Source organism: Cyrtonyx montezumae, unplaced genomic scaffold (assembly GCF_038088225.1).
Source record: "Cyrtonyx montezumae isolate F1298 unplaced genomic scaffold, pur_monq_1.0 scaffold_6, whole genome shotgun sequence".
Lineage (NCBI taxonomy): Eukaryota > Metazoa > Chordata > Aves > Galliformes > Odontophoridae > Cyrtonyx > Cyrtonyx montezumae.
Genome location: NW_027072067.1, coordinates 14,666,353 through 14,683,973, shown reverse-complemented (window position 1 = coordinate 14,683,973; position 17,621 = coordinate 14,666,353). Strand labels below are relative to the sequence as shown.

Here is a 17,621-nt window from a genome sequence, read left to right as displayed (position 1 = left end):
AGAATCCACGTAACTCTTAGGCGTCCTTGTACTGCAGCAGGTTTGCTTTGCCTCTTCACTGCCATATTTCTCTCTGAAACAGGTAGGGATCTTCCAGACCATTACAATAAAGAAAAAAAAATTACAGCAGCTGCAGCAAAGTGTGGTACTATTTAATTTCTTGAAGAGCGAGGCTTTTATTTCAAAATATCATATATTAATATATATATATTTCTATATATATACTTTAAATGGTATAAAGTAAATTGTAGATCCAAACTTATACTGTTGTTTGTAATCTCAGAAACTTTACCAAAGGAACCATCTTTCTTCATTTTTCTTTTCAGCTGTCAAAAACCAGGGGCATTATTTCCGCAGAATACTCTTTCACACAGTAAAGCCACTGTTGTTATCTGGTAAACAGTCAGAGTGCAAATAAGAAATCCATTTGGCTTGTAAATGCTGAGATGGTTTTCAACTTTTGATACTTTGTCCTCATAAATCAGCTGGGATTTCACTGCCTCCATCCAGGCTCTGTTAGGTCCTCGGGTGGATCTGCAGGATGAAAGTGTGAGTCAGTTATGTTAAAAATGTTAAGGGAGGAAAGAAAGAAAGAGCTGAGCTTTTTGGCATGTCGACCTGCTCATGGTATATCTGAGCTCAAATCTCAGTTTTATGTTTTATGTTGCATAGGGCACAAAGAAAAAAGCCTTCAAGCTTCCCCTAGCTCCTGCTAGGTAAGGACATGTGTCCACCATCCCGCTTACCCAAAGAGGGGCAGGGTATGAGAGAGAACTCATAACAGACTGGGAAGTCTGACTGAACTCATCTGCTCACCTCAGGTGGGATAACACCACCTGAAAAGCACAACAGACCGTGGAACCATCCATCTCCATGACAAACACCAAAGTGATTTAAATGAGAGTGATAATGGCTTGAAGAGGACAACCTACCAGAAGCAAAATATGGCTCTCCTCAGGAGAGGCTTCAGTTTCTTTCTCAAACTGATGCACCTAGATGAATGGCAGAGAGGGTCCAACATTTCACTAGGCTATTAGGTCATCAAAGAAAAACCAGGTGAATTGAATATGAGCTGGACATTAAATTAGGTGTAGTAGTTGTTAGGTAAGCACCAGCTGATATGAAGAGTGCCACAATAAGTAACGTAGAAAAAGAAATTTGCTATTTTGCGCTCTTCTGCTTTGAACTGATCCTTAATTACTGAGACTGTTATTGCAAAAATAGAGGGGTTTCTTCTTTTTTCCTTTAAAGAAAAATGCAGTGTGAAAATTGTCTGATATCAACCTATTTGGACAACTTAGAGGAAAAACAAAACAAAACAAAACAAAAAATTTATTCTATTTCCCATTCCTTTTCCTCCCCTGTTGTATTTCTCTGCTCTCCTGGTTTGCTGCTGACAAATGGCCTTGCTGGATTTTTCTTTCCCAGGAATGCATGCATCTCTGTCCTCTTGCACTCTGCTGAATGGATGTGCATGGTTGGTGAAGGAGCAGGGAGTGCCAAGGGGCCTCCAGCACTTCAGGTGCCATTTGCTGCACCATAAGATGAACCATGCTATGAAACATGCTGTTCAGGTCACTGTAAAAATGACCTGCATTTCTCCAATGCTAAATGTGTGCTGTAAACCAGTGGGCTGCAATGGAGGGTGCAGGCTGTGAAACTAGAGAGCTGCTCCAAGCAGAGCTGCTGTGCCAGTCCCCAAGTGCTGAAGGCTTTAATTTCCATTCTCCACGGTATCAGCAGAAAAACAGCTTGTTGAAGTACTCAGAGGGCTGCTGTGTGAATGCCAGGTGCTATTAGTGTGGATTACTGAAGAGCATTTGGCAGTGCACAGGGGATGGGCACAAAGCCCTGGGAGGAGCACCGTGCTCCTCAGGGGCCTGGCAAAGTGGTGCCCTGAAGGTCGGATGTAGACAGCAGCCTGAGGCTGGCAGTAGTGGTTTTGTGCTTATCAATAACTGTGGTTCTCAGTAGCGTGTATTCTTTGCTTGCTGCCCCATCTTCCAAAGTTGAGTCTGAGACCATGCGTTCCTGTCCTCCTCTGTTCTGGTTGGTCTCCTGAAATGTCACAGTGTCATTTCTAATCAGGTCCTGGTACTGCTCCAAAAGTAACCCACCAAATTTACCAGGAAAGCTTTGAAATTTACATTCTTAAAAAATAAAATAAATAGAAAAGAAAATAGGAGTGAACAGGGATTCAAAAAGGATTGAAACTGGTCCAAGAATTGAATTACAAAATGATTTCTTTCCAGTGTTTGTCACCTGCTCTGACTATCAATAGAAAACAGATCAATTTACAGAGGCTGTGAGCTTTATATCTTTGGCTTTAACAACTTAATTAGTGAGCTCTATTAAAAGACTAAGCCCAGGAATAAATGCATGAAAAAGAAGGGGTGGAGGCCATGCTGGCAAAGTCTTCACTGGGTCTGCTGTCCACCTTCTGACACTAATTACTCATTAATCACTCTCGAGAATCAACCATGAAGTAATACACTGTAAAACTGCACACACTGTGTGTATACGTATATATACGTACACATACATGCTTATATGTCATACATTGCATGCCTTGAAGATAATATGAAAAGGTTTTTTTAATACTGCGAGTCATAAACCTGAATGTTTCCCTTGTCAAGACAGTAGCAGCCTAACATAAATGTATTTTGTGTAAGGAAAAGCTTTCATTAAAATAGTTTACAGCCTGTGGTGACTTGCTCTAGTCAGTAGATTTTTCTGGCTAATCACCACAGATATATCTAGGATGTTGAGTGATTTGTGTTACTGCTTCTGCTTTCTTAGCTTCCTTAACTACATAAATTAGACACACATGGCCCAATCTTGCAGCCCACACTGGGGTCAATGCAGATTATAGTGTAATCTCTTTCTCTGATGCCATCAGAAATGACAAAACAAAGAAAAAAATGCCTGTTTCAGGATCTGATTGCTTCCATTAGTTTATATTTATGTTGCCAGACTTGACACAGAAGTACAGACTCAAGCAAAGTTTCAGGGATTATAAAGTAGGGTTTTTGCTTGGAAACTGCAAGAGACAGTTGCTAAGCTCATCATGTCATGTTGCCTTTGTCAGTTGGGCTCTGTAATGATACTTTAAAGCAACAAAGCAAAATTCTACTGGAAGCAGTACCATAAGGTACTCCCCTCACAAGCTAATTAAAATAACTCCTGTGGGTAAATGACAGAAATATTTCTTCAGATATGAGCACTCACTCTGTAAGTATTTAATTTAAATGAAATACAATAATGCATACTGAATAGATTGGACCATACATCTGCATATTAATGAAGCTGCTAAATTTCAAGCAATCACTTCTAGATGCAAACTTGCCTAAAATGAGTTTATATGATGATGGTTGGGAGAGTTAAGGGTAGGATAAGTTCACAGAACGTAAATTATATAACTTGCAGAGAGACTGCAGAGCTACTATATTATTGTAATTTAAGTAGAAAAGTACAACATAGCTCTTCGTATTGTTCATTACTTCTTTAATATCCCCTTTTTCCATTTTGAATTCCTAATTTAGCAAGAAAGCTGTTGTCTCACTGAAAAGGGCATATAGGGGTTTGTTATGTTGTTTGGTTGTAAATATATTAAGAAGAGTCTTAACCTTAAGTGGTGGTGAAACTACCATGCCAGGAGAAGATGAGGCTGCTATGCAAATCTTTCCTCCTGGGATAAATCACACAGAAGGAAAGAAAAGAATTCAGGAACCATGCTGGTCAGCTGGGGTAAGATCCCTTCAGTAAGAGGCATGGGAGACATTAAAAATGACCAGAGTTGGGATCACAGGAAAAGGAAGAAGCCAGAAAATGAAGACTCTACTTTCTGTGAGTTAGAATCGAGGAATGAGCATGCTGTGCTTTTTAATAGAAAGGAAAACAATTTCCATCTTCCACTTAACAGGTTTCAGAAGGTATTTTTCACTTCACTGAAAATCAAGATGTATTCATTCGTAGAAGATATGTTTTGAGTTGACAACTGCGTAAAAATTTCAATCGTGGTATGAAAACAATGTAATTAAACTTGTTGAATACAGGTATAGATGGTAGCTTTATGAAAATATTTGTGAAACATTTGGTAAGTGTAAAAAAATATATTTTTGGAAAAGACAACTTTTTTTTCCCAAAGATAATTTCATAGTGGGACAAGCTTAGCCAGCTCGCATTCTACTTTCTCCCTCTGCATCTGTATCTCACTAAGCTGTAGCCAGAAGCACTGGCTGGATCAGGAGGTGTGTGGCAATCTTTGGGACATTTGTAGCAGACATGATGCTGGAAACGATGTGGGCGGGCTACAGTTGTTGACTCCCATTCCTATTAAAAACTCACAGCTTTGGACAAAAAGACAACTTACTCTGGTGGTCTTGATTTTATTGCCAGTCGCACACATCCATCCAGAATTATCAGGCAACGTCTTACATTCCTCTCCTTCTAGGCAGGGCTCCATCTCACACCACCATTTCCCAATCACTATTGAAGCTAAAGGAGGAAAGACAACGTCCACAGTTATGTTGTAATGAAAGAAATATTAAATAGTACCTCAAGAAGCCAACACTGCATTTAAATCTTTCATCTGAAGTTTAGTTGCAAGGAATTCACGTTTGTACTAGATTTTCATCAAATATTGTCCATCCAAAGCAGTGCACTGCTTGCCATAGCTTCCTTACACATGAGGTCTAGTATAGTAGAGTGCTGTGACTGTTAGGGATTTTGTGATGGCAGTGATACTACTTCAGAACAAAGGACCATCCACCCTAACAGCCCTTCACTCTGAACAGCCAATCTGGTCTTCTTGAATACATAAGAAGAAGGAGTTGAAATAGACCTTCCCAGCATATTCTGCAGGTCTTCAGGTGGTTTGAGGAACTCCAGAATCAGTGGTATCTGCTTTGCCCTGAGTACCTACAGCTGGCTTTTTATCCCCCACACCCGTGCATAATTGTTTGAACCCATGTAACCTTTTAATTTCTGCAGCAGCCTATTGCAGGGAGTGCTACGACTCAACTGGAAATAGAAGGTAAGCTGACACTGAATTGCAGAAATTCTTTTTGTTGAAACATGATTATGAATTTTATGGGAACCGTATTATCTTTAGCAGCTGCCTTTAATTTCCAAGCGTTTAACATTCTGAATAATTGTAGAGTTTGAGTCTTGTTGTTTGAATTTAATTGGCATGTGTGTTTACAACCTTGAGGGTATCTTAGTGATTTTTTTTTTTTTTTTGCCTGGGAATTGGTATCTGCCTACAACCTTAGCTGTATCTTAATGACAGTTTTTGTCTGGGGATTTTGATAAACTTCAGCTGATCTTGCAAATTGCAGCTAGTTGAGGATTGAGTGACTCTGTGGCTTGTTTTCCCTGGCAAGAATTAATTTCTCAGTTGCACTCCTGAAGCCTAGCTGTTATGGCTTTTCCTATACTCAGACAGAGGCAGAACTCTTTTCTATCTCCACTCGTAGCTTCTTCAAGCCTGTAAGATACCTTTGCAGAGTGACTCGTGACATACTTTTCAGCCCTGGAAAATGCCCTTTCATGCATGCACTGATTTAAGCACATCTCAGAGTTCAGAATTAAATTATTGATTTATTTCTTGTCTAGCAGAGATCTGTTTATGCTCACAAAGTCCAAAGAAAACACTCAAAGACATATGCACCACTCGTTATGTCTATCACCTCAGTTCACAGGTACGTAAGTGAAACTGTAGGAGAGCTTTGTTCCCAAGCTGAATAGCTGTCCCAGTAAGAACACACCTTTCACACATACAATTTACTCAAAACCCAGGGAGGAAAGCTCCTTTGGTCTTAAAGAAGAGGTCAGCAAATTGGAACAAAAGAGTTAAGATCACTGTTTCCTCTCTCCTGTTTTTTTCCTCACAGCTTGTGCCCCGTATACATCATGCAATATACAATTTCTCCATACATACAGCACACACAAAAGCCTTTACACCTGTGCTTGCAAGGCAGTATAATTATGCTATTCACACATCACTTTCTGAAGGGTATCATTAATGCTGCTAACAGTGGAGAAAAAGAATCTCTCTTTGCTGTGTGTGAAAAGGCACATGGAGGTGAATCTGCACTCTAATAATACATTGTGCACTGGGCAAACTGTGTCCTGCTAAATGCTGCCCTTCACAGCAAGCATCTGAGCAGAGCATATTCAGAGTGCACGAGGAGAATCTGATGACATGGAATCAAAAAATGATGATCATATTTATTGATAGTGTTAATGCTATAGAATTAACTAACAGTGGAGAAGGATCCTAAGATGGTAGGTGCTAAAATTCACAACACAAAATGCCCCAGCACAGGGAGCTTGCAATGTAAGACAGTGAAAAGGTTTAATACAGGCTAAGGGGAGCATGGGAAAGCAATGCTGTTCATTGCACATAAAATGATCTAACTACTCATCGATGTTGTTCCTCAGTACAGCCCAAGTATTTGGGTACTGATCCTGGAAAAAATGTCAAATACAAAGTGAATGCTGAACTGTAATGTCAGGTCTTTCATCTAACAATGTGCAGGCCTTAGTGTATGTCTGCTGATTTTTTTTGTTGTTGCTATCACGGTGCAGTTACAGTCACCAGGAGTCCTCACTCCCAGGCCATAAGCAGTACAGACGGGCTGGCGAAAAGGTTCTTCTTGCAAAGGGGGAACTAAGGTCATTTGTAAATGAAGAACACCTATTTGTCTCTAACATATATGTGAGCACAGCCTTTGTAGGTCTGAAGCACTACAAAGCTCACTGCTGTCTTGTCCTCAGCCCCATGCTGCGGCAGGGGCAGCCAGAGCCTGATGAAAATTATCTCCTTTGAGTCTTGTGTTTAGAGGTTTTCACTTCTATTAAGAGCCTTTGAATCTCTAGGATCAGCTATCTTTCCTGGGCACCGCTGATCCTTTGAGGTCTGCTCAGTTTCAAAGTTTTACCCCTGCAGCTCTGTTCAAAGAGGAAGGCAAAGGCTTCAAAACGAAGCACAGTTGGCTGTGTTCGAGTTTAAGTATGCTTGTATAGGGGAAGGGGTAAAAAAAATATCTCTCCGGGGACCACAATCCAGATTTACTCTGTTTAGGTGATGTCACTTCGACGCGTGCTGAGGCAGCTGTGTGAGAGAGAACTGTTGAAATTAAGGTGTTTCCCTTGGGATGGTTTATATTGGAGATCTCCAGGATCATGAGGAACCTGAGCTCCTTTTAGACCTGAGGTGCTAATCCTAGGTGAGAATTACAGGCTCCTCGTAGACACTGCTGTAACTCAGCATCACGCTGAATTAGGTGCCTGTAACATTTTGGAACAGCTTTCATTGTGCTCTCTCTCACTGTCTGGGGAATACATGAAGTGGAGATTTTTATTTTTATTTTTTTTCTCATGGAAGGCTGATTTGACTGAGACAGATACCCTCAGCCACAGGGAGAGAAAGGGATGTGATATAAAAGAGGCTTGACGGCTCCTGCTTCGTTTGTGATATTTTTCCCCAGCTCCTGCTAGCGTAAATAAGGGATTGCTTCTATCTGAGTTCTTTTCAATAAAATGCATCTTTTATGAGAATATTAAACTCTAAACACATAACTAATGGAGCTGGGGAGAAAAGTAAGTTTCTTCAAACAAATTTTTTTCACTTCAATTCACACTGGACTTTTACCACCTTTGTTTGTAAAGCTATGGAATTTATTTTTAAGCAAAATGTTCAGCTTTGGCTGGCTTTAGTCTGTGTGAATTAGCAGGAAAAAAATGGCTTGAAATGCCATTTTTCTAATCATGTGTACCATCAGAGAAATAAAACAACAGATAAGAGATCTGATAATCAGAATGTATACAGGGAAAGAGCAGGACCATAGCTTACATTTGCTAGTGTTTATACAATCCTATTGCATTTCAAAATATATTTGTTGTAGGGAAGTTCAAGTTCAGATTGAACTCAATGGACTTCAGTATGCAAAGTTCATGAGATCCTGTGTGGGATATGGAAGGGCAGTGACAGCTTTTTGTCTTCTCGTGCACTACCTGGAGCACAAAGTTTGGGTGCAAGAAGAGAGCTGGCCCAAGGGTGTTTTCTCCTTGTTTCAGAGACAAATTATTACAGCAAAGCAGTAGAAATGCACATGTTGCACTCCCTCAAACACCTATCTCTAAACTGACATCAAATCAACGTGGAACTACTACACATCCAATCACCTTCCTCTTGATCCAAATGGTATTTAGGAAAAAAATACACAATGCATTTGATTCAAACTTCCTTACTTGCTGAAACTCCCAAATTTGCTTTCATCTTTCCATCTTCAAATTCTTGCAGGAAACTATTGCTACTGAGCCCTGCAAAGCAGTGATCAACCGTTCTATTACAAGGGATAACAGAGCTGGAGGAGGTCTGGGTGAAAATGTGCATACACCGCCCAGAAACCCGCAGGCACTTGTCTTGTGTTGTGTTTTCTGCTCCAGTGTGTATACAAAATGCAAATCCTTTCTTGATGGGTACGGTGCTCCTTTAGATTTTTTACATCTGTACTTAGGAAGTAGTTTTGTTGATATGACAAAGCATATATGACAATGAGGATAAAGACGTATTTAATAATATGACAATGCAGAGTCATATGTAACTTAAACTCATGTTTATGGAACACTCTGAAGTATGGAAACAGAGCAAAGTCTCATCATGCATTTTTCAACAGCTCAGAAGGAACACACTATGTGTGAAAGTGTTCCAAGATTACTTCTGCGTTTTCCATTAGAAAGCCACAGCAGCTATCTCTTTTTGCCTGTGATAAAGTATACGCATTTGGGTTATTTACAGATAGAATACAAAGGAAGAGAGATATTAGATTGTGCTTCCTCCTGATCATAGGTATCCAAGGAATAATGAACAGAGATGGTTTGCAGAGCCAGAATGACACTCGTTGGGGATGGGAAGGTTTTTACTGTAAGTGTAAAGCATTCCATTTAATCTAGTTTCCACCAGAGAAGATTGATATAAATAAAATTTAAATAGAGAACACATTTCACAGATGCCAGCAGTGAAAAAGACTTTGTCAGTCTAATGAAAAGATATCAATTTTCCCCACTTTATTCAATAAATTGTGAGTCATTTTCTAAATGGATTAGATTAAAGGAAAGTTCAAACTCCCTGTGAGAGACTCGTGTACTGATGGAGACTTTTGGCAATAGATATAGCACTGAGGTAAAATCTTTCATGCTCTTTTTTGCTTTAAAAAAAGAAAAAAAAAAACTGATATAAGCTTGAATAGGACTGTTTGTATCTGTACCTTGTGCTCATATGCCTTAGAAAACAAAATCTCAGAGAATTGAATGAGATGTCGTTTCTCCTATTTTATTGGGATGTCATGGGGTGCAGAATGAATTACAGGGAAGGGAACACTAGGAGGGTGAGAAAGCTGGAGAGAAAGAACATGTCATTTGAAAGGTTATGTATTTCATAAACAGACTGAGATACCATTTACTCTGGGAGTTGTAAAGCAGCAGTCTGATAAGTTAAAGAATACAAATCCAAAACTGAAAATTTCAGGTTGAATAATATTGTCTAGGAGAAATACAGGATTTTTCCTACTGGGAGTCCATCAATCTGCTTTAATTCAATCTTATTCCATTTTAGAAGCATCAATCTAACGCTCACCCAGTGCAATACTTTGTAGACTTTGATAACAGTCCTCTAATAACACTGGGAAAGCTTACATTTCTCCCATTTAAAATAGTGCCATCATCGAGGCAAACAATATCTCTTATTTCCTAATTACCACAGAGCTAGTCTTGTGAAGTTAATTTAATGTTTTAATTGTAGTAAATGTTTAAAATTTATATATAATACTTTTTCTTTTAGAACTTCCCAATCTACACTCCAGGTTCTTGAACAATGCCTTATTAATTCTCCTCTTTTATAGAGGATTTAAGGCTTTTATGTGTTGGTTTTTTTTTCCCTTTCTATCCAGAATTCTTACTTTTTCATTGTAATATATTCAGCAGCCAGAGCAGGATATTTTTTAAAGGTGTAATATGTGTCTAAAGAACTCTGTGGGCTGCATTAAAATACACCCATAAAATATGAAAGAGTAGATTAGATGCAGAGAATCCCTGAACTATTTCCATTTAAGATCTGCATAAGCCAGCAAAAATTCAACAGCGGGAGAAGACTCACTAGTGAAAAAACCACTTACATTGCCATTTTCTAACAGTTGGCATACTGGTAGGTAAATTGGAAAAAATAACATGAGCTTGTTGTATACTTCTCTCACAACAATATCTCTAACAGAGACAGCATTGGCTAATGGCCTGGGAATCAGAAACTCCTGAGGCTCCTTTAATCCCAGCTCTGCTTCCTCTATTACCACAGTTAAATCATCCTGTCGCTGTCCCAGTTTTCCATCTGTAATATTGTTTACCTCAAAAGAAGAGAGAGTTTTCCTACGTTCCTTTCTGTATTTACTGACCTGTTGAGTTTCAATGCTGTATTGCAGTGCCTTGGGACCAACCCTTTTTTTTCTGCATTTGTGCAATATCTAGAAGAACGGTGTCCCAGACAGTCATGAGATCCTCTAGGGATTATGATAACAAATAATAACATTAAAGTTCTGCGGTGTCCGCCTGCTGCCAGGAGTTTTTTAAGCACGTGCATTACTTTCTGCTGAACAGAGGCAGTCTGGTAAAGAGCCACTTTCAACCAAAATAGCTCAGAGCTTGCAAGGGAATTTCTAGCCCTCCTGCTGCTCAGTCTGGGAGGGCTGGATGCTGCAGCTTTGTCATTTTTATCTATGTCCCCCTCTTTGCACCTTTGGAAACAAATTCTGCTTGAACATATGGCCGGGAGACATCTGTAACAAAAGCAGGACTGTGGTTTCTCATGGGTGGCACCTTCATGGCGAGTGAATGTGCATCTTCTCTTCCATGAGTGCATTAATAATGACAGCACTCAACTCCTGTGAGTACTTAGAAAATGAGTACAGCTGTTCAGAGGGAAAAACTCTTTTGTCAGCTGGGTATAAATACATCCAGGTTGTAAGGAGAACTGTAGGATTTGCATGACATCTTCTGAATTAAGTAAATCCGAGAGATATAGTGCTGAAACCTTTGGCTCCATGAAGGTGCTCACGAGCGTTTGTATTTCTCAGGAATTCTTAACATCATGCACAGCAACATTTATCTCATGCAAATGCAGCTCCATCTGCCTTTATTTATAGTGTTACACATGTGAGCTTATCAGTGATTAACATAATCTCACTACAACGGGAATGGGTCATTTCAGAGCAACTTGCTGTCACCAGTGAGTGCTAATGAGACAAATGAAAACATGAAATGCTTGCAGGCAGGGAGCTGGAACACAGGCATGTGGCTGACGATCCTCTCCCAAACTGCACGAGGAAAACTGATCTGTAGGTCAGGAAGACCCTTTGTTGCTATTGCCACTAAGTTTGGAACTGAAGCAGCAGGACAAAGCTGAGAGCAGGCTGACAACATATTTGTGCAGTTTAGTTAGTGTTATTTGTATCCTATTTGAACTGTTCCTTGATAGCCTAATGAATGCTTAATCTTATTGTTATATATTTAATGAAATGCCTATGAACTGCAGCATAATTATACATTTTTGGAGAGACAAAAGGAAGCTGCTTATAAATATTCACACTTTTCAAATCAAGGTTGAGGACTAGCATGCTGCCAAAGGAGAAAAATGCCTACATGATATACGTGTTGCTGGTGAACTGTCACAGCCCTGTTTCTGCTGAGGAAATATTTGCTCACACTGCTGTTGATGCCAGGAAATGGAGGTGACGAACCAGAGATGCAATTGCTATGATTTTGTCCCTTGTAACTGTGGTAGTGAGTGCCCAAGAGGAGCAATTATGGCCTGTCTTAGCATTAGGAACCGATGATCCATGTTTAGGGTCTGAACCAATGTTTACTGGAAAAAAAAAAAAGGCAGGGAAAAAGATCCTCCTTTGTAGTCAAATCTGGTGTCTGTAAAACCTGATGTTTGCTCAAATGTGAACTCCCTGTTCCCTGGGAGGTTGGGTTTAGTGAAGTGGAAGGGAAGAACTGCAAGATGGGATCCCAAAAGTGAAAGCCTGTAATGAATATTTTGTCTGAATGAAGTGCCAGAAACATAGTTCAGCAGTAAAGCTATGAAAGAACATTGGAAATGAATAAATTATATAAATGTAATGCATTCAAAAGGCATAACAAAATATGCATAATGCATTGGATGGTTATCAGTTATGAAATTAAGATCTGGTGAGCTGCTTGTGTAGTATTTGACTCGAGTTGTTTCCACTCAGCAACATTCCTCTAAACAAATAAATAGATAAGGAAATAACCTCCTTTGAATTTCTAGAAGCTAATAACCTGCTAAACAATCATGTGCTTCTAATCAATGAAAAACACTTTTTAAAAAACAAACAAAAAGAACTCTGCATATATTTTTCTGGGGAAAAATAGTTATTATTTTCTTTTTAATTATATTGTCACGTCAAACCCAAACCCTAATTGTTCTGTGCTCTACTGCATAGAAAGATGAATCCCTAAGCTTTGAAAATGCTGACATACGTGGCTGCGGATCCAGAATCTCTTCCTTCCAGTAATGAAGGCTGTCATATGGGTACCTGGTGGTGAAGACTGTCTGTGAGGGTAAGAGAAGAGGCAAAAGGAGGGGGCAAAAAAAAACCAACAACACATAAAAAATACCTCACAATGGACAGAGACCACGGGAGTAGGGAAAGGGTATTTTTTCCCCTCTAATTTGTATTTCAAAGAATTTTTGAAAAAGAAACTGCTAAAAAAAAAAACTTGAAATACATGAAACCATCTTCCACTTTTCTCCTAAAAAGGGTTGGAAGGGCTGAGTGATCTGAGCTGGAAAATTTCAAGTCATCTCGTAATTTTGAGATTTTTATAAGAATTGGATGTCCTAAAAGTATCATCACTGGACTGGATCTCTTACTGGGTCGATAAATGTTGGCAGATTTAACAATACATTGATGAATGTAATTAATTACAGATCTCAGCTATTGCTTTAGTGATTTAGTTGTGCCTAAGATCTCATCCTTTCATGCAGGCTGACCCTACCACATGCAGATGGGGCTGGGGGTGTGAACAGCCACTTGCTGGCATCAGCATGGCAGCAGGACGTGACACCCAAGGGTCCTCCTTCTCCTCTCCAGTGCAAGCATCAGTCAGTGCAGTCATGCTTATGTCTAAAATATTCACCAAGCACGTGGCTTTTTTCTTTCTAATCACAGGAGAGCTGCCTAACTGGTGATTGAAACTCTTCTCTGGTAATCGAAGTTCATCTGCTCTTGACCTAAGACCTCATAATACATTCTTGGTATATTCTATTTACACCCAAATATTCTGCCTGTCGTGTCCTGCAGCTTAATACAAAATGCATGGAACTATTAGCCAGGACAATTAGGCAGCTTTTGTTACTTTCTTGTTGGTGTGTGGCTGGCTGATTTTTCAAGGTAAAGTTAAGTGAATCAAAGCCTTTATAGACATAATCCATGGGTGACCCAGAGGTCTCAAGGAAAGGATCAGAGCATCTTTAATTTTTCCTGCACTTGCTGGTAATTTTCAGGCCATTGCAGTCACAGAAATACACTACAATGGACTGGTTTAGAGCTTGAGTTATTTAAACTTGCACCAACCCTCAAACACATGCTGTAAACTAGGGTCAGATGCTCATGCTTTCAGGGTATGAGTGATTGAATTTAAATAACAAACAAAGCCAGGTGTTACTGTTCTAGTCATGCTACAGTGGACTTGCACACGGTGTATAACTTTATTCATGGTAGTACCAAAAGGCAGAGCCTGTCTTTGAAGTAGCTTAAATAACTTGCAGTTACTTCTACTGTGAAGAGAAGACATGGTCCAAATTCTCTTCTGTGAAGTGGGGGATGCTGTGGTATAAATAATAGACCTATAGAGACCTTAAACCTCCCCAGGCCAGCTCTCAGAAGGGTATTGTTTAAAACGTGTATGGAAGAAGCTGTTTTCAATGGTTATATTAAATGAGCCAACTGCCACTCCACAAGGTAATTACTCATTTATTAAAAGTGTTGTATTCATGCAAATCTCTTTGTTCTGTGATGTAAGACAAGTCTCATTTTGTATTAAAGATTAAAGGAACATTTGTTTTTTGTAAACAAATCCCTAGCTACTATTACAAATTACATCATGCATAATCTTGACACGATAGATTTGGAGATATTTCAGCTCAACAATGCCAGTGAACAAGAACTGTAAGACTGAAGAAAAATTGATGAATTGAGCACACAATACTTTGTACCTCATATCATAGCTTAATTACTGCTTCACTATGTTTGAGTAAGAGAAGTAACTAAATTATAAAAACTTATCAGCAAGACTTAAAAACAGTGCAATTCACGAGTGGATATTAAACTGACCTTAACTGACAAGCTTTTCTTTGAAATTGTTTTCCTTCAGTGCTCATAATACTATTTATTCTGAAGCATTTATAGAGATGAGAACTCTGGGAATGGGCACTTGAAATTTCATGGCCATAACAGTACTGGCACTGCTCATGTCTTTTTACCTCCATTCAATTTTAGCTCTAATCTTTTAAAATAATGCAATTTATAATTCACTACTGCTTACAATGGATTTTGTTGTTTTTTCTTTTTCTTTTTTTTTTACCCTTGGAAGAGTCCCTAGATTGCACTTCTAACTCACTCTCTGCTACAAATAATTTATATGATGACCATACTCTGTTTTCCTCGGGGTGAATTTATGCAAGGATCATTATCTCCTATGTTTGTAACGCACAAGATGCGTTCTTGAAAAAAATAACCAAAGGGAAGGAGCTGTGAGCCTTGGACTCCAGACACTCCAGGAATTGCATGCATGCTCTGGTCAGATGATGCTTTGCTATGAAGCCACAAGCTTTGTTGTCATCATTACAAATAGGAGTTTAATGTCTCATTTTTCCACAAACATCTGCCTTTCATTTTGCATGAGCATTAATGAAATGAAGTAATGTAAATGGAACCTGAGGATACCCAACACCAGTTCTTTTTACAAATATGAGCATGAATTAGCATGGAAATATTTTGCAGAATGTGTTCAGCTCCAACATTGCATAATGTCTGCAAACAGAAGCCCTCCAATGATGAATAGCTAAACAAAGGTACTAAGAATTGCAATAGTGACTAACAAACGAAACAGGAACATGTTTTTGGTGAATTTTTAGAATGCTTTTGGTTAATCATTTTTATGCACTTGAAAACTACTCAAGGTTGAAATTGTTTTGAGAAAAAACCCAACTGTCACCTTCACAAATGCTTGTAAGTGAATTGAATAGGAAATATAATCAGCTAGTGAGTCCCCTGATGTGGCAATTAGGTCACTGCCCTTTTTTTGCTCTTTTCTATTTTCCCTGTCCCCTCAGATAAGAAACTCCCTTGCAATGCTCAGGTTTATCTATCATACAGTTGTGGGATTGATAGTTCTTCCCTGTACTGTAGAGTATCTGACCTCTCACTCAATCGATCGATCTTGTTTCACTTATTCCAGGCTTTTCCCCTATACCCGTATCTCCTTCTCTGCTCATTAATTCAGTCTCCACACCAGTGATCTCAAAGTCAAGGCTGGAAAACAGTGGCTCATCCCAGAAGACATTGAGCACAAGTAATTATACACTCATGTAACTTGATTGTGTGCCACATTTATTACAACCACTCTGACTGGAGTGTTGATATTTCCCTTTAAAACTTCAGGTGCTGCTTTTTTTTTTTTTTTTTTTTTTTTGATGCTACCTGAAGATAATGCTTTTCCCTGGACCTCATGATGGCAGGCAGCAGAAATGTCTTTGTCACAGAAACTATCTTCAAAGTTTTTAATTTAAGTTTCAATAAAGGTAGAATGTGATGATTTATTGAGTGTCTTTTGTGTGGGCTTCCTCAAATATTTATAACCTCATTTAAATAATTAATACATGAGTTTTAATAAACTGTTTATATTCACAAGAAGATTGTAATTTTCAGGAAGGACTGTTCAGGTGCTAGGAACTACAGATAGACCACATTAATTAAAAATAATGCTTTGCATCTGAAGTTGACGTGACCTTTTTCTAAGTTGTCTGAAGTTGCTTTCTTGGGGTGAAAAAAGTGCTTCTATTAATCTGGTTACAAGGTTAAGGTATGCACTGCACGGTCTATCATAGGAACACCAAGAGAACAGTTTTCTATGAGCCTAAGGACTATCAACATCAAGGTTTATCCAAAGAAATAAAATGCATTGTATTAATCAAGCATGTCAACATTAAGACCTTTTTCTTTTTTTTGAATAATTGTGGTTGCAAACTCTTCTCAAGAAAGAGAAGGAAATTTTAATTCCGTAGGACCCATCTGCCTTTATTACTAAGTTTGGGTAAATAATGACCTGATGTAATCTATCTAAACCAGCTTGCAACCATCTTAATATAATTAACAACAATAAAATCCTATTAACAAAAGCAATTACTTCACAGGAAGCCAACCAACTAATACCTTCCCAAGCTGCTCGGGAAGCAGTAATTTCCTTCTTCCGCCTCGGAAGCCAGTTGGCCACATGGCTCTTGTAGAACATCTACAAGAATTTTTGATTCAGACTAGTGCAGATCAAAGGAGAGCAGCTCTCACTGTCTCCCCCATGTCCCTTTCTGTTAGGTTTTGGGGATTTAGTTAGTCCTGAGGCAAGGAACCAAATGAGCTGAGCTCAGATTCCAGCACTGTGTGGCTGCAAGGCAGAAGTTCCCTGCTAATGCGGGCTCCCCCTCCCTAGTTCTCAGGAGCTAGACTGGGCTTGATGCTCAACTTCTGCCCAACCTCTATGCAGCACTTGAAAACCACTGTTTCTTTCCATCTACTATGTGAGCCAGCAATAGCAATTACTTATTGAGGCACATCTCTCAGTATGTGTGTGGGAAAGGTCACCTTCTACACTGCTATCACTTACTCTCCTCAAGGTAACCTTTAAACCATCTCAGCACACACAGGTGAGCACAAATCTCTCTAAAACAGGGTCATTGCAGGTCTGTGAGCCCCCCTATGAGCCCTAGTCTTTCTTACTCTGAGCACCATCCCTTGGAAATGCCAACTGCCCTCCCTGCTCCAGGCAGGGCAAACTCAAAGTCACATCACAAAGTCAAACACAAAAATAACAGGTAGAAAGAAGGCAAAATGTTTTTTCTCTCCCCCTCCCCTCGCCTTCCAGATGTAAGCACTAAGAAAAGCACCACATTGAATTATCTGTGATCACCTTTCTAAAACATCAAACAAATCCATGCTTATCTTGTTATTTCTGCTATCTTAAAACCAAGATGCTCTAGGAGCACCTCCTCTTTGCTGCACCAGAGGAAAGCACTAGTAATCTCCAGCTCCAACCCCAGAGAGAACTTCAGCAAATAAACCAAGGTTGATACCAGGGAAGAAGAGGAAAGTATGCAGATTTCACCAGGCACACAACAATTACTAATTCATAGCAGGAACGATCACAGTATTTCAGGCTTATCCCATGTAACTCATTCACAGCAGCATTCATTTTACTATTAATTTTAATAGAATAATTACATCTATAAGGAAGAAAGAAACTACTGTTAGCAGGGTCAAGTC

The 17,621-nt window shown here is 39.2% G+C and overlaps 1 protein-coding gene across 1 annotated transcript in view; it reads right to left on the bottom strand.

The window, feature by feature from the left end:
* Positions 1–271: 271 nt before the first annotated feature.
* Positions 272–17,621, bottom strand: part of TAFA1 (TAFA chemokine like family member 1) — a 196,099-nt gene continuing 178,749 nt past the window's right edge. The window contains exons 4-5 of the mRNA XM_065749578.1: positions 4,373–4,497; positions 272–534 (exon numbers count right to left, since the gene is read on the bottom strand). Of these exons, the coding sequence (XP_065605650.1) occupies positions 517–534; positions 4,373–4,497 (143 nt within the window). The 3' untranslated portion in view covers positions 272–516. The remainder of the gene's footprint in view (positions 535–4,372; positions 4,498–17,621) is intronic.